Here is a 26,840-nt window from a genome sequence, read left to right on the forward strand (position 1 = left end):
TTGCAGGGGACAACAGGACATTTGTGAACAGGAACACTTCAGCTTACCTGCTTGCCTTAAATCCTTTTAGTTTCTGTACAAAGAATGATTCGAGAACTTCTGCACATTGGTAAAAAGGGGAGTCACTTGGATTGTAGTAACGACAGTTATCAAAAATTTTGGTCATATCTGCCACAAACTCCGTGACTTTCTTGTAGTAACGCTTCAGGATCCTCTCCTCCATAGTGGCAAGGTCTTGAAAGAAAGCAAAGATGGTTAAAATGACACGTTGGCATCCTCAACACAAGTTTACGTTGTCGAGTGTGGGGGAAACAAAACCTATCAGTTAGCTTCTTTTCCAGGACTGCTGCTTGTGACGCGGTGACACTATGAGGTCTCCTTCAGAATAAACACTTATGCATGAGTACATTAAGTGCAGCTGAATTGAAATGCAAGTATCAAAATGACCTTGGAAAACTGGGGTCTTCTGCAGGAGTTATTTGCTTTTTCTGAAGAAATTAATGGAGGAGGGGGGGAAAGGTCAGGCAATGTGGATTCAGTTACTTGTACTTTATTGACAGCCCTCACTGAGACCAAGAGTTGTATGTGTGTATGTAAGAGCTCTCTAAACCTTCTGATCGTGACTTGTTTTGAATGAATTATCAGTTTTCAAGGGCATATGCACATTATCATGTCCCAGATGAAGGAGATTCAAGTGCAGGATCATGCAAAATGCTAGTGCTCTCATTCTTACTAACTAGACACATTAGCAGGACCAGAATGGTGAAGTAAGCAGTAATTGTCCTATTTTAATGCAAATGAGGGAGAGGAACAAGATCTGCCAGTTATAAATATAGCTGTCTAAACGTATAGTGGCACTTTTAGCTGGAAAAACAGTGATCTGCCCTTGGAAAATGCCCTTAAAGTGCTTATTTTGAAATGCCAGTAATGCTACAATGTGTGAAAACAAATGTAGATGGGTCTGGACCACCAAGTGTATTTTACAGATATTTACAAGTCTGTTTTCCCTCTGGTTAAGCCAGATAGGACTCAATGCACTTTCGTTTACTTCATTCAAACATCATATGCTTCATTACATTATTATTTGAACTTTCTTTATAAATGATGCAATAGGAGCTGTTCAGCATTTTCATAACAGCCCAACCCAAAACTTTGGAACAGAGGAGGACACAATTTCTAAGCAAAACATTCTTTTCAGTCAACACGCTCTGACTTTGCCAGGATACTAAATTTAACTTTCCTATTTCTAGGCTCAGCAAGGAGTAGGTGGGAAAGCTCAAATGATACAGTTCTCATTGAGACATACGTAAAGGTATCAGTTCCGAGAGTGTAAAGGAATAATATTTAGCAACACCATTTCTGGCAGGAGGTAGATATTCCCAAGAGGTTTCACATTTAAGTGTTTATCTAGCTTATTCCTAGCTAACTGGTAAGGCCTGGTAAGGTCAGAGTTAAACACTGTAAAGCTGCAGCATCTCCTCTTCCACTTTCCCCCAGATACACAAATCTGAATCAATTCTTGTTCATACAGCCTTAAAGGTAAATTACATACAATATGAAATTTAATATACTATCAAGTTAGATGAAGATAGTTTTAAACTCCATCACTTAACTGTATTTGCACCACATCGTCCTCCAACTCCAGAGCAAATACTCCACAAATTATAGGAGGAACTGATGCACAAAGACAGAAGAACCCCAAGCATTGAAAACCACAGCAAAATTGTCCTCTTGAAGTAAAGTAATTTAAACCCAAGAATTCAATCCTACTGCACCCCTGAATTTCACATGTTAGACTGGCAGTATTTAGGGTTAAGGAGTCAGCCTAGATACAGATACTCTATCAACCCTCATGAACTTCTAAATAATTCAGTGATAAATCACATTGTTTCATCTGCAGGAACTGTGTGTTCTGCAAAACATGTCTGTAAGATCCTTGGCTGGAACTAGTCAGCAGGTTACTCATTTGATATTCAAATATCAATCAGTCCACTCACCCAGAAACACTTACCCATTGGTTCTTTAATAACACCGTAATAATCTGGTGCATCATTGGGATCTACTGGTTCTAGGAACGGCCATGCCATCTTGTGAGCCTGTCAGGAAAACAAAATACAATTGTGTAAAACATTAAGTTAAAGGAGCACTATCTGGTAGCTAAATATTTTCATTATACCTTTATCTGTTGGGATCTAGAGTTGGATTTAAGGAACTAGTGCAGCATTATATGAAAAGCTAGCTAGTGCTCATCTGATGACTGAATAAAGTCTTAAAGCTCAACGTCAATGGGAGCTGTTGGTCTTCAGAACAGGAAACAGTGTGAAATTCAGACAGAACAGGACACTGTGCTGGCCTGGCTGCACAGGAAAGCGTGTACTGAATTTACTGAGTGTGCCTGACGCTTCACACCTAGAAGTCAGCTACTGCTTTCACTTCCAAGTGCTCTAAATTAATTTGTTTTCATGAATGTCTGCAAAATACAAGGTAATGCAAAACACAGGATTTCTGTTACCACACAACTATTTTACCAAAATTCTTCATAGTTACAGCAGAAAAGGCATATGTGGGAGTGACTGGTAAATGAGAAATGTTGTAATTGATGTAATTCTTACTATCAGGATGCCATCATTTACTTTCCATGAGAACACCACTGCAATCTGATACCTCAGAGATTAAAGCACAGAAGTGTAGATAAGAAATCACAGAAAACTAATGTGAGAACTGAACATTGTACCTTCTACATCCTGCGCAGCTGGGCTTCCACTCTGCCTCTTTAGGTATTCTAAGTAAACCCACTTCCTCTAAGAGCCTTCCACTGAAGAGACTGTTCAGTTTCATTAACTCAGAAGCAGTGCTATATAAGCTGTTGTAAATATTCCCCAGCACAATAATGCCCGTCAAGTTTGCAGCTGACACAGGGGCATTTCTCACAAAAAATATCCCTTTTTTTGAAGTCTCAAAGCTACGAGAAATCAAAACTGACTCCAAGACTCACAGAGATGTCCTGTACCCCAAAGCATTCCTCTTTGCTGCAATCCTTATTCTCACCTGTAAGGACCGCAGTACTCTTCTTAAACCTTCGTAATCTTTATCAGTTAGTGGACTGAGGACAGTCATGGCATCTTCTGTGGACTGACATTGAGGACACACATATTCATCAATGAGATCTGCCTCACTTTGTAAGATGCCAACACAGCGCCCATGATACCAGTTCTGACATCGGTCGCAGCCAATGTAAAATCTGTGAGATCAAAAGCAATGTTAGTGACTTGATCCGCTGAATTTAAAGGTTACATTTAAATACATAAACCTGCAATCCCTGCACACAAGCAAGATACTTGGCACGATTAAACATACGAGTGTAAAATGATCTTTCAGACAGACAAATCCTAATTACACTATTCAAACCGCTCTTGCATTTACAAGCAGGCTAAATCACGGACCACGTCAAAATCAGTTCCTACATTTTACACTAGGCACTTTCGAGCAATCAGGATATCAAAAGTCATTCCTCTGCTTTGGAGTTGGAAGGAACAGGGTAATGCCAGAACTCTCACCCAACCAGTATCCAAACCGATTCAAGATACGTTTTGCACAAACTGGACTACAGCAAGGGCTCGTTTCACTCTGTACAAACATTTTGCATATGGAAGCTTCAGTCTTGTAGCTGCACACAGAAGGAGCATTCTGTGCCACACAGCCTTACAGTAAAGGATACCAACCATATACCCCCATACGAAAATGATGCTTTCATCCAGGTCAGATTAAAGCACAACAAAATCCACTAAATACATTTGTCTTTTAATCTTTCTAACCATCCCTCGTTAAAGAAGTTAAGCAAAACCAAAACAACCCCCATTAAAAGCACTTATTTAAAACCCAACACATTGTGACCACCCTGAAAACTTCCCTTTCCCTCAACATTTACTGTACACAAACATTTTGGAGAGGAAGACAATTACTGAAAAGCAATTTGTATTACAAACGAATACAACATATGCAGAATAACTTCTGGGTTTTCTTTGCAAAGAACAGGTAACCACAGTTTGCTACCTAAACATTAAATAAGAGGTTCTTATCAGAACTCACTGTGACTCATCATAAGGTGTTCTGCAGATACAGTACAATTCCTCACTGCTGCCCTCTTGTGCCCGTTTACAATCATTACAGATGTACACATCCATTTTCTTAGCCTCCTTTTCTGTGATGCCAACACATTCTCCATGATACCAGTTAGTACAAAGATCACAGCCAATATAGAACCTAAAAGTATTCACAATGAAAATGACAATGTAATTGTCATTTCAAATGGCATGGCACTTTTCCCTGCATTTCCCTCTGATGCACTGTCTTTGCTGGCCTACTTTCTTCAATTGTCACAGATTTCCCTGCTTCCTAGCATTCTATCCTTACAGACTAACATCTCACGCTGCAGCTACACTGTCAGTAAGGTCGCATGGGTCAATTTTAAATTGACAGTTCATTTAAATGCACAGCAATTTGTAACCAGACTTTTGAGCAAAACTGGGCTAAAAAGGTCTGTCTCCAATCTGCGTGTGGAAAACTGTAAAAGGCACAAAAAGACAAGGCCAAAGGAAAAGATTGACATTTTCAAAACCGCAGCTCAAAAGCCACTGAGACGTTTCCTTAAGATTTGAAAATGTAGCTCTCAGTTAATTTAAAAAACAAAAGCAAAGCGCAAACACCAACTAGGAGTTACAAGTACACTACGAAGAACATGCATACCAGCCATGTGTAGGATACATATTGGTATAACATGATATGAAAGAAAATGGGGTCAGGATATGGGCATAATTGAATTCGTTTTTGGGGATGGGGAACTTGCTGAAAAACAGATCTTAAACTGCTCAAAATTGCCACAAATTGGAATGGGGACCACTCTTCAGAGAATAATGCCTACTACTCTCAGACACAGCTATGTGACGGAACCAGATGTGGTATGACACGAAGTGAAGGGAACCAGGGACACAGTCATGTGAATGGGACCTTGCACAGAATGACGTGACAAAACTGTAAAATATTATGCAAGGATGTTTGTCATTTTGTGTATGGAGAGCTCAAAACATCCCTGTGACTAGTGACAATCAACCAGATGGGCGAAGTTGCACATCCATTCTCTCTGCCTAAGCAAAAGCAAGCTGACTCAGAACCTTGATCTGCCTGGATTTCTGGACACCACTGACCACTGCCATGTGCTGCTGTAGGAAATGCTGCTGTCCTAGTCCATCAGTCTGCAAGCACCACCAACCAACACTGTGTACTAGCAACAGGACTGCAGCTAGCACATACCCCACAAAACAAGCACCTCTAATTTCTTGGGCTTCTGCATACACCCCAGATACTCAGATCCTGCCTTTGCTCTAAGTTTTAAGTCAGACAAATCCTTAAAAGAAAAGAAAAACAATCATAGAACCCAACCTTCCATAAAGAACGGACAGATACAGCTCCTTCTGACAGCCACCAACAGCGATTCCCCCTGCCTCCTCTTCCCAAAAGGGACAGTGTCTGCTCCCAGTGACGTGGAAGCACATTCACATTTAGGCGCAGATGCTAAACCTTGCCACTAGAATGTGTGACAGGTGTCACATTATGCTTTAACTTAGATTCTAACTCATTAGTTAGAGTCTAAGTCAGATTAGTAAGAATCTAATCTAACTGACCATCCTTGAAAACCACCTGAGCAAATCCCTATAACCCTGAAGTACCGCAAATGAGAACGAAATGCGTGTTCCTGCACATCTCTCACAACACAGAGCGGCTTCTGAGGATTTATTACATCCTAAAAAATCCGGAGGGTATTCATAAAATACCACAAATCAGCACATTTCTCTTTTCTGAAGTAGAAAAGAGACACCCGCACAAAGAAGACGCCTATATATGTGTGTATATACATATATATATAAATAAGGCTTAAAAAAGTTGACCAGAAAACTGTGTTAGAGCTTGACTACTCCCTTTCCAAACAGTGAAAAGCCAACGGAGCTCAATAGCACACTCATCATTTGTAAGAACATAAAAACTTCAATTCGCAAAAAGCAAGCAGCAGAACTCAATCACATTGCTGAGGATATTACTAAGTCATTAACATCCCATTTTCTTCAAGTTTTAGTCCGTGCATTTAAGCACAGTTTTCTATTCATGCTACCAAAATTCACTCTATAACCACGTGTCACCAGCTTACTCAAATGCCCGCTACAGTCAACAGAACTGCCAATCAAACCCTTTTGCTCGCAAAATTTGCTCATCTCGTCTTATGTTTGTGACAGTTCTTTCACTTAAATAACAGTGAATTAACAACCAGGGCATCAAACTCTGCTATTTCTGTAGGAGTGGTAGCAAGGGGAGCAGTCCAGTATCCCACACTGGAGTAATGGTCAGACCTACTGAGCAATCCAGGTAAAAAACCCAAAGACCTCAACCTCCTTAAAAACAATAAATTAACACTCAAAAAAGGCTAGAAGGAACCTCAAGAGATCCTCTAGTCCTGGCCCTAATTTTGGAATAAAGAACCATTACTGGAGTGAAAGCACTACTCCACTTCTCTGGTTATCAGCACTTAAACCACCACCAAATAGCACCAGTTAATACTTTTTGCTATTGCCACTTGTTAAGCAGATACATACTCACTTGGAATTGGTCTGAAGTCAAATTTGACTTACATGCACCTCTACACACCTAACAGAAGTTAACTACTGATGTTAGTCACTTCCACCTGAAGCAATCCACCAAGTCTTCCACTCCACTGACTAAATGTCTTCACCAATTTTCTATGTAGCATAAGCCTTTTTCCTTGCAGTCAGAATCAAACCACACAGAGCTGCAGCTTTCACTTTGTCAAATGCTACATATTCACTTTTTTTAATCAACTTTGGGATGTAAATTATAACACATGAAAACTGTTTCTTCCTGAAACATTGTCCAAAGTGAACTGCAGTAACTCGGAACCCCCTTTACTGGCTACTGACTCACAAAAATAGGTCATTTATTACAAGGCGGCACCAAAGGTACTTCTAAAGAACATCAGCTACTTGTCCATGAGAAACTGCTCAAACCAAATTGTCACTTGCTTCTGAGGCAGAGGCAAAACGGCAAAAGAAAGAGTAACAGAGCGGAGGAAAAAAGAAAAAGAGTATGTGCATGTGAGACAGAAAGGTCATACAATGGAAACATGCAAACAAGTGGAAATATAAATCACATACATTGAGAGTATCAATCAAGTATGTTAATAGCTTTGTAACTGCTAGTGGAAAAAGAGACTTGATTCTTTATACCTTAGTGATCTCTGCAATAACACCTGATACTCTATCTCCAATTCTAGAACTACCTTGCACTAACAGCTAAACACTAAACCTACAGCTAAGAATTCAGAGTAAAAGGCTGTGGTATTTACTACTCACTTAGACTCGTCATAAGGCGTTTTGCAGATGCAGTAAAGCTTTGTGTCCTTCTTTGTTTCCTTTGAGGTAGTAGAAATCATTTTCTTTTTCTTGGACTTGGACACTGATGAATCTTTCTCCTCCTCTCGCTTTCTCTTCTGGGAGGATACTGGCATTGGGACTGTGGTGGAGGAGGAGGAGGTGACGCTGGCTGTGTGGTGCTGCGGTGGCGGTGGTGGCAGTGGTGGTGGCGGTGGTGGTGGTGCCGCGGCGGCGGCAGCGGCTGCAGCAGCAGCAGCGGCTGCAGCAGCAGCAGCTGCCTGGGCTCTTTCCTTTTCTCTCTTAATTTTAGATAAGTCTCTCTTTAGCTCCTCCTGAAGTGTATTAAATAGAGAGGAAGGCACTTCATATGATTATTCCAGGACAGCATCAAAATCTAGACATAAATCTCCATGTTCACCGAAAGAAAATAATTAACAGCACTTAAATACACAGATTTTTAATGTGTTTCACCTACAGCTCACATAACAGTAACGGCCAACTATGACACACTGGCCGCAATTTATCAGAAGCTGTTTCAGGAAACAAGGTAATTTCAGTCCAGGTGAAAACCAAGCAGCATAAAAAAGGACATGTACCAGCTTCACAGAGATCTGTGCATCTACAGCCACATCCTTCTTTCTGTGCTCCCTTAAATTCTAGCTGAGCAGAGATAAAACACAGAATCATTCTCCCCAGCTTACAACCTTTGAGAGTAACAGCCCTTACCTGCACTTCAATTTGCAGTTCTTTGTCCAGAAGTGCTCTTTTCTTCAATATTTCGGCTTTCAGCTGTTCTTTGTGCTTGAAAAGCAGAGCCGAGAGCTTAGAAGCGTTCTGTTTACTACGCTTCTGTTCCACACTCTCTTCTCGCTTTCGTTTCTTAGCTGCCTGTTTTTCTTCTTTGTCTATCTTATCCAGAATATATTTCATCACTTGGTTGCACACAATCATCCTGGGGAAGAAAGAGAGAACAAGGACATTGTGCTGAGCTGCCCATTTATCCCCAGTTGAGAATGCAGAAACATTAAGTTCTCCAGTCTGCGAGTTAAATCATTACATTTCTCAAGACCTGCAAGGTGAATCTAGTAACACACCTTGCTTCCACTCACATTTAGTTACTAGAACACCACTGGGAGGAATCAAGTCCCTGGTTAGGCTCAAGAGTGCCAGTCCCATTTTCATTTAACTGATCATTCCTCCCCTTTCCCTATAAAACTCCTAACAAAGCTTAAGCTTTAGTATGATGAGAGATATTTTCATTCAGTCCAGTTTCCACAAGCATGTTTGAAAGAGCTGGATTTGTTTATTCTGATGGAGGATGAAAGCAAGTCAGAAGCCTATTAACTTCTGAAACATACATTTCTATGCTCCAGCGACCACTACGTATCACTAAGCTTTTGTGTTTGGGCATAAGGGCTGACAAATACATTTCATTTTATAGAAATCACTATAAAACAGTTCCAGTTTCTTCACTAATGACGACTCAGCATTTATTTTTCAGCTGTTTGTTGTACACTTAGCTACAAATCTCTTTTCCTGCTCACTTATTCTGCAATTTTCATGTATTTTAAGTTTCAATTAGACAATGAATGCATTTTAGTTCTTCTGAATTTCCTTTTCTGTTCCTGTTCTATGTCAAACCCACTAGAAAACTAAATACTTCTTGTTGCCAGAGTGACCATGGGAAAGAACTCCCATTGACAAATGAGCTGAAAGCAAACAACAAACCAGCAATAGCTGGGCCAAGTAGCTGCTTCAACTCTGCGCTTGGATTCAGACATATTGTCTTTTGATACACATTTGTATTTGGGTGACATATGTAATACACTAGCAAGTAGCACCTAGTGTTACTGTTGGAATCAGCTGAGCTTGTACTCTGATTTGATGATCAAAATGTTACAGAAAACAGTTATTTTTCCTACTATCTGACAACACACACACTTGTGATTACCCAATTGAAGCAACCGCATGAGTGAAAAGGAGTCAAAATAACCCCACACACTCCAAATTTGTGTTCAGCAGCTTCAAATGTTTGTCCAATAGCACTGTCTTCCAACTCCTACATTCCTTCTGTAGAGTGGACAAGAATGGAAATACAAGGCTGTGATAAAGGACAAACAAAAATCAGGCTCCTTTTTTGCATCAGAACCACTAATTCTTCACTCTGTGCTCCTTTAAGGATGGTTTTTATCTTGAATTTAAAACCGGTGGCCAGCTCCAAACACATGGAATACACTTAAAAACATGTAATTAAAATTGAGGATATACAATATATTCAATTACTTAAAGAACATCGTTACGAAAGTTACTTCTCAGTGTTACTTTAACTGATTTTAAAATAGCAAAATTCCTTTAAGCTGGGTTTTACAAGCCACCATTTAAAGACATTATAAATGTAAAACTGTCACGTCTAAAGGTGCACATTCACCTCTGGTTTTCTTCCCTCTCAGCTGGAGTCAGTGTCTTCTTCTGTTTCAAGTGCTCTATGACAGCATTCTGTTTCATAACCACCTGTAGGATGATCGAGAACCCAAAAACAAAACATGAAAGCTTTAGCCAGTATTTCATGTTGTCACTGGGAGAAGCAGGACATTTCTGAGGTTCAGTAAGTGACAAAAGAAAACTGATTTTATCAGGGGGGTAGCGCTTGTTTAAAGCCATTACTTGAAAACTGAATTGAAAGCTAACACCACCTCCCCCCACAGAGTTGGGTATTTGTTTATGTCAAGTTTAAACCTAGGGACTAAATGTAAATTGACAGTATTCCTTCAGTGACTGGTTGTTTCATTTAAAAAATGGTAAGAACTTATTATATATGTATATTTTTAAGCCCTGCAGCCATCCAACAGCATTACATTTCAGATACCTCTTTGAAACCTCAGTTTTCTACAGCAGGCAATGAAAGTTTCGTACATGTGTTCTGAACATCAGTTCTCCTCTCTAGACCCTGTTTTTCCTGAACTGAGAATAGATTGTCCCAGCAGCTAGTGGTAGGTTGAATCCAGGTGCCAGAAGACTGCAAACATGGTATAACTGACTTGATGTGCTGAATTAAGCTAGAATATTTAATTAAGTTGCCAAAAGCAATCGTGCACCAACTTTGACAGAATCAAATTAACTGCCTATCAAATGTATTAACATGGTTAACAAGAACAGGCATTTAAAATGAGATTGTTTTTCATTCATTAAGTTTTAATTTCCTTCTGTTAACTTTACCTGTTTCTGGATAATGTCACTTTGATTAGAAGCCTGAAGGGTGTGCTCACGTTTAAATTCTATCTGTTGCTGCTTTTTCTTCTGTTGCTGCTCCCTGAGCTGCTGAACTCTCTGCAGCTGCTCCTGAACACTAGCTGCTTGAACTGTTACCACATTCTGAATCTGGTGAGCCTGTACTGGGCTAGTTTGTTGGATCTGAATAGGTAACTGAAGCTTGATCTGCTGGGGCACACTGCCTTGTTGGGCTTGTATCTGAGCCACAACATGTGACTGAAGCTGAGAGAGAACTTGGACTTGTTGCTGAAGCTGAGGCACTGTAATAAGTTTTGTTGGAGGCTGCTGAAGTTGCAGCTGAGGACGAGTTGGGGATTGCACAGGAACCTGATTTAAACTTTGAGTAGTTGCAAGGGTTGAGACCGAAGTCTGAACCTGAGGTTGTGATTGCTGCAGCTGCGCTTGAATTTGTATGGGAGCATGGGGCTGCATCTGAATCTGTTGTTGGGTTGTAGTCTGCACCTGAGCTGGTTGCTGAGGCTGGACTTGGGACTGGCCTTGTGGAAGGATTGCAGTCTGCGGCTGACTCTGGACTTGCACTGGAGACTGCCCTTGAGCCTGGGTCTGTGCTGGAGACTGAACTGGAGATTTAGATGACTGTGCTTCAGGTGTGACTGGATCAGCGGATGCTGGAGTCTGAGCTTCAGGCTGCGGCTGAGCTTCAGGCTGAAGTGCTGGCTGAGGTGCCTGTGGCTGGGCTGGCAGCACAGGCTGAGCACTCTGATTTTGCACTTGAGGCTGGGCTTGCTGCTGACTCTGAGGCTGTGGCTGAGCTGGTGGCGGTGCTGATGTTGGTTGTGCCTGTGGAGCTTGCTTCTGCTCCCCTGTAGCTATGATGGATAAAAACAAGTATTCCATTAACTTCAAATGACACATGTAGGAGCTTTACTAATTTGAACCTTTTAGAACTACCATAAAGCTCTATGCAGAAATTCAACAGATTTCTAGGATTACAATACATTTCCAACCAATTTACTGTACTAACAGACCATCTACAACTGCATAAAAAACTTCCATGCAAGCAATATTGAAGCATTTTCTATTGTGGAATAGAAGAATGGTTACCTGTGGTTGAAGTAGAAACTGTTGTTGTAGTTGTGCTAGCTGTAGTAGCAGCTGCTGGTAGTGGGGTGAAAAGAAATCTCTGAATTGTACCATTTGGCATAGCTGCTTGCATAAGCTGTTGTCCTGGACCAGGTATTACAGTCACACCCTGAGGGATTAATTGTAATTGACCAGTAGTTTGACCTTGTCCCTGAATTACCACAGTTAATCCTTGACTGCCACCCTAAAAGAAGAGTTAATATTGATGTATTAGTGATTAATTCTTAGACTTTTGCTGAAAAATCAAAAGAATTAGGGTTTTGAGTTTCAGAATCCAGTACTTCTACCAATGCACTGAAAACAATTCCTAACCAAGTGTCAGATCTGTAACTCACAGGAGTCTGTTTCTCCCTATGCTTGATTCTAAGCTTATTTTTGCCAACAGATCTTCAGGATCTGAACAGAAGCTGCAAGAACTTCTTCCTCTTCCAGTTCCAGATACTGTAATTTTTCCCCTGAGACCGTGGATAACATGAATGAAAACTACATCTTCACACAAAGTCAAACAGACAAGCAACAAGCATTACGTTCTGAAGGCCATACAAAAGAATTACATCCCTTACTGCTATTATTGAAAAGACTTTTTTCCACACCGCTAAGCTTCCCTGATGCAGTTACATTATTGGGGAAAACAACAGGAAGCAATATTTAAAACTTTAAATATTTCAGCTCCTTTCAGGCTGTACATACACTATCAGTCCATCCTAAGGCCAAACCATACATTTGTGAGCGGATACAACCACACTGCTGAAACCCAAAGGCTTGGTAAGTATTAGCACATTTCCATGCCTAGAGGATGTAAAACATTTTACCTGTCCTTGCGTTAACTGTGTGAGCTGGGCCATAGTAAGCTTCACTTGTCCCTGCTGAGGGCGAGTGGGCTGTGGTGTGGTTTGTGGCTGTGTTTGTTGAGGTGGTGTTCCAGAACTTGTGAGTGTTTTCTGGCCAGCATTGGAAGAAGCTGTGCTGGTGCTAGAAACTGCTGTTGAGACAGGCTGACCCCTGATAATCTGAGTCACCACTTGCTGTGTCTGACCTGTAAGAGAACGATTTGCGTTAAGAAACACGTTTCCAATATTGTAATCATTAGGCACAGCAAACCTCCAATCACAGTAACGTGCAAGGATCAGACAAGTGAAGCAAGCCCTGCAGTTTGCACACAGATTTTCTTTACAAACCATTTGTCTGTGTGGTTGACTGAAAAATGTCTGCAAAATGTTTTCTATTTTAATTTAATTCATGCACTTAATGCACAATCATTCTAATCTTTTTGGGCCCTTTTTTTTTTTTAATGAATGGACTTATGGACTTAAAAACATCAAAATGAGGGATGTTTGTATTGGGCCACATGATACAGAAAGTATGAAGAGACAAACCATGGATTTCACACTGGAAATTTAAATATTAAAGTGAACCTACTGGCTGGAAGGATACCTTGTTGCACCACCACAGGCGTTCGAATGATGGTCTTCCCAAGTGTTGACTGCTGCAGTGGTGTCCGTATCACTGTCATACCAGGGCGTAGTGGTGTCCCTTGCACTACCTGCACGCACCAAAATGGACATGTGAGCCAAGCCACCGGGATATGTCCTCAGGCTGGGTGGTGGTTTTGGTTCTTTGATTATTTTAATACAGTAAGAAATGACAACATGCAAGCAGATCCAACATTTTGTCATCTATACCCATACCATTAACCTTACCAAGCTCTAAACTATCAGTTTTTCCAATTGGAGAGAATTGTTGTACCTCCTTGGAATAGAGGATTGCTGAGATGAGCCAAAACCATTGAAAAGTAACAAGACAGAACTTCCAATATCTGCAAACAATTTAAAATACATGCACTATTTTATTTTGGGTTTTTTTTGCATTAAATCATCAGAAAAACATCTTACTTGTGAAGTGCTTGTTGTTCCTAACGTCCCTGTGGTATTTGGCCTAATGGTTACAGTTGCTGTCCTCGGCTGGAATGAAGTAAACGTTTGACTTGCACCTGTAGTTGATGGAATGATACCCAATACCTTTTGCTGAACTTGAACAACACCTAAATAAAGAAAAATGGAGAGCTCATTAATGATGTGATTGCAGCAAAAGAAGTAAATGCAGCTCCAGGATGGCATTTAGAAATCGGTCTCCAGGTTTCTAGAATACCTTTGAGAGTTTCAACATTTCTTGGGAGAGCTTTTGTCATATTGTAAAAAGCAGCAGCATTATATTCTGTTGATAGTCCATCTACATTTTAAGTTAAGAAATAGGTATTTTAGAAAAGATTAAGGAAAGAGTGAATCTTCACATAGATCAGTTTGCTGGTAACTGCGAATAAGTCCTTGCATTGTCATGGTGCCACAAATTAATATTATACAACCATTAAGAGCTATAATCTCATTAATTTAAAATGTAGAAGACCAGCTTAAACACCTTTCACCTACAAGCTTGTGGTGCTGAAGAAACTGGGTAATGCTTTTCCTCTCACCTACGAAATTTCAATACAAAACTAGTAGCCTTCATGATTTCCTAAGATGCTAAGTATAACGGAGACAGAGAATTGAGCTTTTCTGTTCAATACACATTCACAAATCCCAAAATATTAAGTCCTCTTCTTGAGGCAAGAAGAAAAACCCTGATCTTAGTTTGGAGCTAAACTCTCACTCATCACTGAAGAGCGGATGCAGGTATTAATCACTAAGAACAGCAGCCTTTTTTTTTCCCTTTCATGAAGAAAGTGGTTTTGTTGATGTATGTTTTAGGTTAACAAAAAAGCATGCTTCATTCCACATTATTAAAAATAAAACTCCGAATTTTGCACTATGAAATGCAGAATAATTTACAGGCAAAAAAACCCCTTGCATTTTCCCCTTACAGACACAAATATGCAACACTGGGGGAACAAATTCTAGAAACTTGTGTATATATATATACATAGATATTTTTTCCCCCTTCAAGTCACAGTTTACTTCACTGGGAAAATCGTGTCAATGGAGAATGCATGAGCAAGCTGGAACAAATGTTTAATTCAGTTCCCTTTCCCCTACCTCCTTGAGTTGATGGCACATTGACGGCAACAATCTTGCTGTTTGCAGGGAGTGGCAGCTTAGTTATCACTTTCCCTGCCATCGTTACTGGACTGCCTGAGATCTGGAAGGTCTGCCCTGTGCTGGCAATGGTTGTGGCTGAAGTGGCAGCTGTGCTAGTGGCTATTGAGGCACACAGAACAGTCAGTTTTAGAGCAGAATAATCAGTCAATGAAATGACTTTTTCAAGTATGAAACAGCAAACTATTTTTACAATCATTTTTGAATGCATCTTTGGTAAAGAGTCTTTTTTTGGATACAGCACATTACAGCATAGAATGCTTTCATTATCAGTGATTACTAGTACAACGACTGTGAGTAATAAATGAGGCAGGTCAGAAATAAGACTACCTAGCAAGTCTGAACAAAGGAAAATTAGACAGGTAATATCTCAGAAGTGTCCTGCTGACTTAGAGAGAGATTAAAGAGCAAAGATAACAAGAAACGTAATAATTATACATATTCTGAAGATGTAAGCACTACATATAGGATGAACTCCAGCATGTGCTCTTTCCATGATAAATGGCTACTTACCTGTTGAAGACTGGCCTTGTTTAACCCAAGTAGCAAAAGTCTGGTGGAAATTCTTGTTCTGCTGGAATGTTACTGTAGCTGGAGAACCCACTTTTGTAGTAAGTACTACTTTGGTTCCAGTGGGGACTGGGCCCGTTAAAGGGCCTACCACAACTTTCTGTGGTGTTGAGACAGTAGTTGCAGTGCTGCTGGTTGTAGTGACTGCAGGGGACACGCCTACTGTAGGTATCTGCTTCTGCTGTTCCAGCCGTTTCTATGGAATTCAGGAGAAAAATGAACAAAGGCATAATTAGCATTTTCAGGGTTTGGAAAATAAATGCTGTCTTTCCCAGCATTGGAAAATAAAGAACTCTGGCAGGATTTTAGTTCAGGTTGTAAAGGACTGAAGAATAAGCTGTTTGCACACACTACAGCATGAGACTCCTTGACACAGCCAGAAATTTTGCTTTACAGCGTCTTTAAAATGCTCAGTTTATGTTAACTTCAGTGCATATTTTATGTTAAAGAAACCAGTAGTCTCAGATTAATCTAAAAGGTTAAAAAACTTTGACAAATATCCATCTATTTGGCTTTGACCATGTGCACACAGCCTGCATCTCTGCCAGTAAGCGGGACATCATCGTTAACATAGTTTATTACTAGCATTCCTAGGTTCAGAGCTGCCTGCACTGAGATCCTGCCAGTTACAGAAAGAAGACTGTATCATTCTACTTCACTGTTAAGAACGTGATTTTAAAAATCACTCTTAACTGTAAACCCACTATGCAGCCTGCTTAAGAAAATTAGGTTAAAAATCCTTTGCCTTACCCACCAACCTTCTGGGCTGTAACTGCCAAGAAGGAACACGTATTATAGAGAGCCACTTTGTGAAGGGATACTATCAGTAAGCTCTTTTAAAATTCCAACACATCTAGCATTCTTCCCCATGCTACTGGAATCATCTCAGTATTCATTAAATTCCAGTGACTGATTAGCATTACATTATGGTAATGCCCACCTATCAGAAGTACTTATTGACTAATAACATATTCTCTTCAGGGAAGAGGAAATGAAAAAGGACTAAGTTGAAAAAAGGCAAAATTCTTCATAATGTACGTGAAACACCAAAATGGTATTTGGTTTCCTAATTCCAATTTTGCATACATTTATACATACATACACACATCTACATATAGTGACATAAAATTATCAACAGGCTTCATTCAACCAACTTAAGATGGGATAAAATCAAAAGATTCAATTTGAAGCATGAAAAGCAAATGCAGTTGTATTCCCAAGTCAGCTATAAACCAAGTCAGCTTTCATTACACCACAGGAACACCTACCTTACCTGGACACTGGTGCTTCTCAGCCTTCTTTTAAAATGGAAGCAAACTAAATCTTTTTAAGGTGTAATGAATTAGATGGGGAAAAAAAAAAAACCCCGCAAAGGCAACCCCAAAGCAAATCTTTGCCTTAACCCCATTTCAAAATAACGGATGGACACAGTGTGAGCAGCATTGTTTGATGGTTTAGTTTGCACAGGAAGCAAAATCTCTTGAAAAATGGCGCAAGATAAGGGATAAACTGTGTTTGCCATATTTTAATGCATGCTGCTGACAGGTGGGACTACCAAGAGCTCCCCCACCTGCTGGGCAGCCAATCGTTGGTGTTTTAGTTGAGCCTCCAATTGGGCCTTGAATTCCTCTGCCTTCTTCTGTTCACTAACCTTAGCCTGTTGTTCAACTGCCTGTGCCTTTTCCTTCTCCACCCTGCCAAAGACACAACCAAAAGTAAGTTATACCACCACATAAAACCCAACCCTCAAACTGGATTTCATTTTATTCAGTTTAATCGCTCTTATAAGAACAACCATCGACACTGAAAATCACTGAAAAACTGGCCATGGCTATACAAGTATTTTGTAACAAATTATTGAAGTTGTATGCAACATCTCTTAAATATTCACATGTTGAACTACTGTGTCACCTTATAGGAAACTATTAATCAAAACTGGAATTTATAATTACATCTGAGCTTGCAAACAGTCTATGCAATACCATTAATCTAAAACAATTCTTTCCAAGTGACTCCAAAATGTTGTTCCAACTCTAAGCACGTAATACTGAAAATATTAATTTATGACTTGAATATTCTCAGGCTGAATTTACCTTTACTTTACTTGTACACGCTCATTTTCTTTGTATTATAAAAGTATTTAAACACCTAGTGTTTTAAGTCATGCTAAAAGTAGCCTAAAGCCTTTCCACGCATTACCATAATAGCCTTTTAGCACAGAACAGTAACTGGTTCATAACCATGGTAAATTAATATTAGTTGCAACAAATCTGTAAGACCTGCATAAAATAGTTTTGGTACCAGCAAATAGTTTAGCTTTACAGCTTTGAGCTTGATTACCATTATCAAAAGGCACAGTGAAAACGCAACACAGATATGCTTTCATTGATTGTAGCTACCAAGTTAGTGTTCTCCAGCAGGAGCTCTGATTTAACATACACACACAAATTAAAACTGCTTTCTTTAAAAGCTCATTTGAGTTCGTTTACCTTTCAGCAAATGCCCTGATCTCCCATAGTTCCAATTCCTCCTCTGCTACCCAACTTTCGATTATAACAGGGCCCGTTTGCTTGGGTGTTTCCGGCCTTTTTGGCCTTAGTGCACTTGATCGCAGTCCCTTCCTCTGGGGTGTTGGAGTTTCTTTAGAGAACAGTCAAAACACACACATTAAGCTTGACAGTAAAACAAAATTAGAGTGTAAGCCAAGATTTAGTGTCTTTTTCAGTCTCATTTTATAGACAGGAAGGCCTTTCAGCTTGAGGGAGATCAGTTTGTTAAATGCATCACTTGTTTCCCATAGGTGAATGAATAGTTCATGTCAAGCTGTATTTGCTCCCTTAATGGTCTGAATTAACATAAAGATCCAGTTACCTTCATTTCTGTAGGAGCTTATGGGAAGGAGAAAAATGTACAAACAAACATACCTTTTGGAGCCTCTGGCACACCAATGGGACAAATAATTTTTCTTATACAGTACTCTGACCGGATTCCATATGGACCAACATCTCTTCGCTTGATTATTTCTGTTGTCGTGATTTCAGTTTCAGATGTTTCTACAACAAATTAGTCCCAATACATTAATAAGAGAAAACAAATACAAGCTAAATCTCCAATCAACCCAATATAATCAAGGTAAAGACAGAGGAACTAGCACAAACTGTTGACTACAAAATCCAAATGCCATAGCTAACATCAAGCCTTTACAGAAATGCTTGCAATGTGCCTGATATTAAAAACTAACAGCAAGAGTTTCTGCATTAAGAAAGAAACTTAAGGAAGTAATACCTGTACGTGTAGTTCCTCCCCCAGGTGGAGCTTTTGCTGCCATATCATCCCATTTGAGACATGCCCACAGCAACCGCAGCATGAGGCTCACTCCAGCCAGTGATTTCACTGTTTGAAGTCGGTACCTAACGACAGACCATGAATTGTATTTTCAAATCAAAATCTATTCAAAACACCCAACCGAACCCAAGGGACAAAGATTTTCCATTCTACCATTACTGAACAATATAGAGAACTATTGAATAATAAATAGCAAAACTTAATTTCATCACATCCTAAACTCTTCCTCAAAAATATAAAGCATGTACCTCCAAGTGATCCCAAAAGTTGGCCTTGGGGATGGATATGGCCAGATATCCAAGGCAGGCTTTGCATTGTAATTGAAATAGGGAACTTCTCTGATCCCTCCTTTCCTGGCCAGCTTTTTCAAGTCATCATTGGGTAAAACAAAGATGCTTTTTTTACTGCTTTTGGTAACAAATTTTCTATAAGATGGTAAGGCAGTTCCAGAACGGGTTTTTTTGGGTCTTGCAAATTTCATCAACTTCACTTTGTCTTTTGTAGAATATTCTTTGCTGACAGTCATGGAAGTCACCAATGTGCCTTCTGGGGTAGTCAGTGAGTCAGTTACTGTTGTTGTAACCACTGTTTTACTATGCTCTTGCACAGAAACGACATCAACGTTACTGTCTGTAGCCGGAGTGGTGAGCTTGGTCACAGTAGTGGTGGTAGTTACAGTGGATATGGCACAATTTTCTGTAGATGACACTACTGTTGTTTTCTCATCTTTAGAAGCTACAGTCTCTGCAACTTTATACACAGTTTTGGATTCTGTAGACACAGTCGATGTTGTGGTTGTCACTTCAGTAATAACAGTTTTTATTTTACTTTCTCCATTAATATTCTCCATTTTATGTGTCTGTACACCGTTCTGATCAGCAAAGTGACTACTCAAGCTAGATTCCTCACAGGAGGTTACAGGCGACGGAGTAACTTTTTTCTCCTCAATTACATCAGTTTCCATGGATTCTGTTTCACTATTCAGGTTATTCTCTTTACAGGCAGTGCCAAAAGCAGATCTCTCCGGAGAAAGACGTTTTTCTTCAGTTTTCTGCACATACTTGGGGATTTCATCTGGTGGCTGAAGACTCTCCCCGGATTTCAACTCAGGTGAACTCTGCAGACGTGACTTAGCGTCCACATTGTTTTTGTCCTTTGTGTCCTGTGCCGTGATGTCACCATTCATGAAGGGTTTTACTGAAGATTCCTTAAAAGTCAATGGCTTTATTTCATGTTCTTGAATGGATTTATTGATATTATTAACTTTCGGTTCAGTATCACCCCCTGCCTTTGTTTCACAAGCATCTTTAACTGAGCAGTCATCATTTGGTAACGCTTTAACATCACTGTCTTTTCCATTCATTTGAAATGCTGATTTTTCTTTTTCTGTCTCAGTTTCTTCATCTTTATTATTCTTTTTGTCAGTAACACTATTTAGATTTGTCTGACCGAGGTATTTGGTTATGGTCCTTGTCTCCATTTTCTTTTGACCATTAGCCTCAGTTAGTTTAGAGCTCAGTAAATCCTCATCAGCTTCTACCCCATCCATGTGTTCCAGCGTTTGACTTTCAAGGTTTCTTTCAGAAATCATCTCTGTTTTAAATGGTTCTTTACTAACTGATTTTTGGTGCAACATGGTCTTGTTTTCAGATTTACTTTCACTTTTTATTGAAGTAATTTCTTTCCCCATTTCACTTTCTTGGGAAGATGCTGGTTCAATATGGCTTTTCAGCATACAATTGTTTTCTGGGTCTTTGCTCTGCTGCTCAGAATTTCCCTCCAAATCTGTTTTTTCAGGGGTGGCCAGAGCATCTTTTCTACATCTGCTTTCAGTTACCACTGGCTCCAAGTCTTCACCTTCACACTGAGTCACTCTGGTAACAGGTAGGTTTTGTTTCAAAGGTTTTTTGCTGGGTTCTGAAATATCCCATTTGATTCTACCTTCTACATTTGTTTGTTTCAAGCCATCCACAAAGGAACTCCCAGATTCTCCAAGAGCCTCTTGTCCTTGACACTTATCAGCAGTCACAGGTTCAGGGTTTTCTTTACTATCATTCTGAATGGAGCTTTCACCTTCAGAGGACTGCCGTGAGTCTTCATCCAGTAGCTGGCCTTCTCTTTTTGAAAGCCTGTTTGTCAAAGGCAAAGAGGGTTCATCCAGCTCACCGGTTTTGGAACAAGAGTTGCTGCTGATTGGCAAGCAGTCCTGTTCTGCATCTTCAGTTTGGGTCTTCTCTGAAATATAGGTTTGATTTTGGGAAGACACGTCAAACTGGCTTCCTTCTTTTACTTTTCTCGTTTGTAGCTCATCTGTGTTTTTCTGGGGGCTTACAGATCTAACGCCTCCAGTTTTAGCACTAGCCTCCAGTTTCATCCTTTCTAGTCGTTGTTTTTCTTCCAGTGTAAACTGTTTTATTCGCCTCTCAAGTAGTCCATCTAATTTTGATGATTTTACTTTCCTTTTGTAGCAAGTCCTTAAATGAAATCCCTCACTGACATTGATTATATCCAGCTTACAATGACTATCCTCATCTTTTACGGGGGATTCAATTTTCACATCATCTACATCCATAGGTTCTTCTTTGATGACTTTATCGTTTTCACCATCGATTTCTTTTTCCTCTGTGAAGAAGAACAAACTCTGCATCAGTAAGCTCCCTTAACAACAAATATCAAGCTATACTTTTAGATTAACAACTAAGAAATAAATGGACCTTTTAGCATATTAATAGAGTTCAAGAAAAAGGGAACAAGAACTTCAGACATTACTACAAGGAACGATGAGCAATCATTTAACTGAAACATTTTAAATGTCTTGACAAAACATGTTACAGCTTTTCAATAGTTATTTATGAGGCCCTATGCTTTTACACATGCAGTGCTGTAATGAATAGTTTTACATAATTTCAATATATCATTACCTTTGTCTTTTGCACCATCCAGGTTTTCAGAAATTGCATCAACTTCTACTTTTTCTTGACGTGACTTTTCTTCTTTCACTTGTACTTTCCCTGACGTTTCTGAAACGTCTGCTTTGTCTCTTGCTTGCAGATCACGAGAATCCTTTGTTCTGTCTTTTTCTAGTTTTACCTTAATTGCACCTTTTCGTTTATCCAAACTGCATTTTTCATCTTCACTCTTTGCTATTAATAAATGAATTAAATGGGGTCAATTATTCAGAATATCTTTTCTACTCTGCTACATTTTAATGTATGTTATAGTTTACCTCTCAAATCATTCATCATTAGCAAAACTGACAAATAGATACAATGTGAAGTATACAACGGTAACACTATTACGCTTAGTGCACAACTGAATTAAACCCTCATAAAATCTAAAAGCCCACCAGAGGTAAAACTGTGTCATTTACCTTAGTTTTTCAGGAGTCTGTGCTCAGCTTTTCTTACAAAAACATACCCCAAAACCCACCCATGTTTCGGGAAACTAAATACCACTTTCTGAACCCCCAGTCTATTAACAGCATATTAATTCAGACTCTGAAAAGTCACAGTTATCATAATTTTCATTTCCACAGTGAAACCAGAATGTACATCAGTATTCAAATGAATTTGTGCTTAGCACAGTAGTGGCTATTTATTGCAATACAGAAAGCAAAATAAATCCAATTTATCTATCATACGGAAAACACTAAAAGCAGCAGCATCCATTTTGTGTTTGAGCCAAGGAAAAGCAACAGGGAAAGTACTACATCAATATGTGGGGAAAGAAATCATTTTGATGGGTAACACAGGGTGGGCCACCATTTTCTAAATTTTAAAAGGAAACTCATGATTAAATCCATTATGAGAAGACTTGCACAGTTCAGGAGGTATTCTAAAAGTCAACTGTACAAAACTTGCCTTTTTAAATATAAATCCTCGGAACAAAAAAGCGAGAAGATGCATTTTAAATTTCCTAGAGAAATGAATTCCTTTCCCCTTAGGAAACTACTGTTGCCAGATAAAATTGCTTAACAGTTTTCTGTCAAGATGGAGTGTAGATAAGGGTACATATACAAGGTACACACCCCAGTATTTTAGATGTTACTTTTGGTTGCGATTATCTACATCGTTTTATTTACCTTTAATATATACAAGGCTATACAGAGCTGTACAAATATTACACACAACCTTGTAATTCAAACAACTTAATGAAGCTTAAAGAGTCTATGAAAGCAATGCAGACACTTACTTGGTAGCAACTTTCTGTAGTTTGCATTAGTATTTCCAGGCAGTTTGGGAAGAAACCTGTGGACGTGTGTTTTACTAATCCAGCTCCAGCCACCATACCCTGTTACTCTATATTCCTCTCCTTTTTGCTTCCAAACCTGTCAAACATTTTTAAAACAGTAGTTTTAATTTTGCTATTTGCTGCATTATTAACAACCTTTTATTTACAGACTTTTTAAAGCAAATTGAAGTATATTTGTGAAATACACTAAAATTAAGTATCTGATGATAATTACATTGATTCCACCACAGTAACATCTAAAAGCATATTTATTTTCTCGGAGAGAATCTATTTACCTAAAAGCTAAAAGATTATACAAGTTTTTGAATGAACCCCTCCAACAAAAGTATCTAATATTTACTGTAGGAGAATACAAAGAGGCTACTATAGTGGCTCCCATCATACTATATAACTTGCCAAAGTAAAGGTAGCTAAGCTAGATTTTTTTTGGGGTGGAAGTGGGAGGGCTGCACTGGACAAGGACAGACATACAAAGATTCCAGTAACCATCTAGAACCCCTCCACTAGGAAAGGCTGCGTTTGGCAGACAAACATCTGTCAACTGAGGCAGTGTCACTAAGAGTATAATACCTAACAAATTTAGTACAGATGAAGATTATGTGCTTGAACACATGGGCTTGGTTCCTATCCTAATGACAGGGAGTAATGCAATGATAACAAACGAAGTTTCAAATGAAAGCAGAAAGACTAAGTAATCAACGATGCCTGTATTTCGTTTGTTCCTCACACAAAAGAAAACCTCACCTGATGCTTGACAGGAAATGTGTATTTCACCCACGTAGCTTGCTGCATTGTTTCTTCTTCTTCTTGTTTTCTCTCTTTTTTTTTGACTTTCTCCTTTTCTTCTCTTTCTATTGCTGTCATTCTGCGTAATCTAATACATATAGATTGAAGTGCATTGAAGGACAGGATCTTATAAGCAAATAAAAGAAGTCAAACAGCATATACTACCTCTTTGAATAATTGTAAACATCCGAAGTTAAGAGGAATGCCCAGTATCAGGTTATATGTATTACTTGCACCAGAAACACTACTTTTTTTTGGCTATTCCAGTAAGGCAAACACAGCTGCCTGCAACCATGTCTGACATCAGACACATCTTGTTTCTGCTGCTATGACACAATGAGAGACAAAAGACAGACTCCACTGAACTGGGTGTGTTTAAATTTGTTCTTGTAGGCTCCCAGAGCTTTATCACTTTGGGACTGCGGCTCAGGTAAAGAAAACAAGCTTGCTTTGCAGGAGCAATGAGGCTATAAAAACCTCGTCATGTATTTTCAGTATCTCTGGTTGAGAAAAAACACTTCCAAGTGCTGAATGACTGACTAAATTTAAACGTAACTCTTAGAGGCGTAGAGGAACCAGTAACTGTAAAACAAAGGCAAGTTCTCAGAGTCAAAAATATTGTGATGTTTGTTTATTTTACCTAGTGTGCCCCAAGGACTCCCGCCAGATTGGCAGCATGACAACCGGTTTAATTGCACACTCCAATATAGCCAGCGCTAGTGCAAATTCTCTAGGTTTGCTGCACATCTGAACAGCCTTAATCCAGTTAGACCTAAATTGGAAACAAAGATTAAAAACCAGAAACATACACATGCACTAATACAGCATGCTGTGTTAATAAGATTTAATGGTAGGAGAAAACCTTTTGTATTGTAATACTTCACTCAAATGTGCAATCGTTTCAGCCATCCATCACAACACACATGCAAGTTAGCTTACATTTTAACATACTGAAGCATGGTGCTTGGAAATCACTGACTTAATAAAGACCATTGCTCATTAATTCTGTTAGCCAAAATACAAGTAAGGCAAAAGAATATATATTTTCATTTAGTAATTTACCTGTGGGAAGCCCAGTTAGGGTGAAGGAATGATGCCGGGATGTTGTTTTCTAGCTGAATGATAGTTAGCCTCAAAGTGGAAATGGTAAGAACTTTGGACCCATGTACAGACCCGTTCCATTTGAACTCTCCAGCAGGAGTCAGACAGAATTTATGCGAGAGATGTCGTCTCTTGTCATGGTCCTCCCTGTGCTGGTGCTTGTTCAATGCGAATGAATTAGTGGCATACTGATTATGATAAACACGATACTTCCCCTCTTGCCCTAATTTGAAATAATTGTTGATATTTCCTTTCATCACAACTTCCTTCTTTGTGTTCATTCGGGAGATTTCACCTTGAGAGTTGACCACTATAACCTTGTGAAAGAAAGAACAATTTTAAGGGTTAAGTTTCAAGTATTTCTATTTATTTACTTATGATTTAGGCTTCAGCTGTCTCTATATAAAACAATAAAAGCCCCTTTGCATCAGTTTGTAGAAGCAAATAACTGTTTATCTGATATACTACATATGTGTACTTCATCGCTGATGTATAGAGTTTGGATATTCCCAAAGATCAACTTTAACATTAAAAAAGCACCATCCAGGCTCCTCAGGAAGTCAAACAGGAACTCAAGTTGTTGCCCTGAATTATGCCTATTGTGGAGGCACCTTTGGGAAAACAGCTTCACTGACTAAGGAAGCTTTCTGTGAAAGCCCTCGTTGGCAAATCACAGAATTCATACATGCAGCTAAGCAAACAAGTGTCTTTGACTTTGAGAACATGGCATGGATAACATCACTGGTGTAATTATTCATTAACTGAGCTCCAAATTTGCGAGCTCTGTGAATAAATATGCTAAGTACTAACTTACACGGAAAACCAGCTAACAAAAATAAAATGAATACACCAACCAATATGCAGAAAACCAAGTGCAGTGAATTCCTGGCATTCAAACACTTCTTTCCTGGAGAAACTACTTAAAAAATCAAACCACCAAAAACCAACAAACAACCTACAGCCATACAAAAAACTTTTACCACTGCACTGAGTCACTGTCACACCTCTGTAGATAGTAACTAAGAACAAAGGAGAAGGAGGATAAATGCTTCCTATGATTAAATAATTTGCTATTATTGCTACATTTTTGTAAGCATCTTCATGGTCTGCCAAAATCACTTTTTTAGTTTTAAAATATTATCAGTTTTCTACAACATTTCCACACTTCAAGTTTTCCAAGATGTGCACAAACCTCTCTGCCTTCTTTATGCAACTTATTTGCTTCATGTGCTGCAGCAGCAACCTGCTGGCTTTTCATCTGGCTCAACTTGCTATCTGGATTCCGTGATCTTGTGAGCATCCGCGTCGAGCCTGGTGTCCCTTTTCCTGCGCCTGGAGAATCACTTCTTTCACCATTAGATTTCTCTCCTGCCCAAGGGAAAAAAGGCTTTTAAAAACAAAACCTGGAAGTCTTCTATTTGTGTATGGGAATTACAAAGTAAAAAGATGCATAAAAAGAAAGTTACAGATACAATTATTATTATTACCTATGTCCTCTGAAGTCTGGGATCCCCTCTCTGCATTTTCAGCATCATCAGGCGTCCTAATGGAGTCATTCTGCCCAGAGCCCAGCTCACTGCTGTTGCTGTTTTCAACATCCGACTGTAGAGGTGCAGCAGATGCACTGCTGCTGTTGCTAGGGATCATCTGACCAGTTTCTTCTACAAGAGAACAACTTCATTTTTAGTTCTTCTTTTAAATTAGATCAAGGTAATCTTTTTGTGTTTTGAATTTTTCATCAAATAAAGGCCAGATGAACATGTTTTGCTGGACTGGAGGGAAACACCTATAAAATATTAATTCCCTCCAGACCACTGTATCCATGAAAGTATCTTCAAGCAGTTTCAACTTCTATGGCTCTGAAGGGCTGAAATTCATATTTACA

The 26,840-nt window shown here is 39.2% G+C and overlaps 1 protein-coding gene across 11 annotated transcripts in view; it reads right to left on the reverse strand.

The window, feature by feature from the left end:
* BPTF (bromodomain PHD finger transcription factor) overlaps positions 1 to 26,840 on the reverse strand; it is a 53,116-nt gene that overhangs the window by 2,690 nt on the left and 23,586 nt on the right. For 4 of the 11 annotated variants that reach the window (XM_065694199.1, XM_065694194.1, XM_065694191.1 and 1 more), the window contains 26 exons: positions 26,443 to 26,616; positions 26,148 to 26,323; positions 24,917 to 25,272; positions 24,495 to 24,626; positions 23,813 to 23,942; positions 23,009 to 23,144; positions 21,739 to 21,960; positions 19,066 to 21,439; positions 18,758 to 18,882; positions 18,397 to 18,525; positions 17,962 to 18,112; positions 17,043 to 17,166; positions 15,416 to 15,668; positions 14,843 to 15,004; positions 13,706 to 13,854; positions 13,233 to 13,356; positions 12,626 to 12,849; positions 11,775 to 11,997; positions 10,656 to 11,539; positions 9,868 to 9,950; positions 8,166 to 8,391; positions 7,419 to 7,771; positions 4,090 to 4,263; positions 3,049 to 3,241; positions 2,012 to 2,096; positions 48 to 234 (listed from right to left, as the gene is read on the reverse strand). In XM_065694199.1, the coding sequence (XP_065550271.1) occupies positions 48 to 234; positions 2,012 to 2,096; positions 3,049 to 3,241; positions 4,090 to 4,263; positions 7,419 to 7,771; positions 8,166 to 8,391; positions 9,868 to 9,950; positions 10,656 to 11,539; positions 11,775 to 11,997; positions 12,626 to 12,849; positions 13,233 to 13,356; positions 13,706 to 13,854; positions 14,843 to 15,004; positions 15,416 to 15,668; positions 17,043 to 17,166; positions 17,962 to 18,112; positions 18,397 to 18,525; positions 18,758 to 18,882; positions 19,066 to 21,439; positions 21,739 to 21,960; positions 23,009 to 23,144; positions 23,813 to 23,942; positions 24,495 to 24,626; positions 24,917 to 25,272; positions 26,148 to 26,323; positions 26,443 to 26,616 (7,549 nt within the window). The remainder of the gene's footprint in view (positions 1 to 47; positions 235 to 2,011; positions 2,097 to 3,048; positions 3,242 to 4,089; positions 4,264 to 7,418; positions 7,772 to 8,165; positions 8,392 to 9,867; positions 9,951 to 10,655; positions 11,540 to 11,774; positions 11,998 to 12,625; positions 12,850 to 13,232; positions 13,357 to 13,705; positions 13,855 to 14,842; positions 15,005 to 15,415; positions 15,669 to 17,042; positions 17,167 to 17,961; positions 18,113 to 18,396; positions 18,526 to 18,757; positions 18,883 to 19,065; positions 21,440 to 21,738; positions 21,961 to 23,008; positions 23,145 to 23,812; positions 23,943 to 24,494; positions 24,627 to 24,916; positions 25,273 to 26,147; positions 26,324 to 26,442; positions 26,617 to 26,840) is intronic. The other 7 variants (XM_065694196.1, XM_065694192.1, XM_065694202.1 and 4 more) reach the window with 7 other exon arrangements.

The sequence above is a fragment of the Lathamus discolor genome, chromosome 13, assembly GCF_037157495.1.
Source record: "Lathamus discolor isolate bLatDis1 chromosome 13, bLatDis1.hap1, whole genome shotgun sequence".
NCBI lineage: Eukaryota > Metazoa > Chordata > Aves > Psittaciformes > Psittacidae > Lathamus > Lathamus discolor.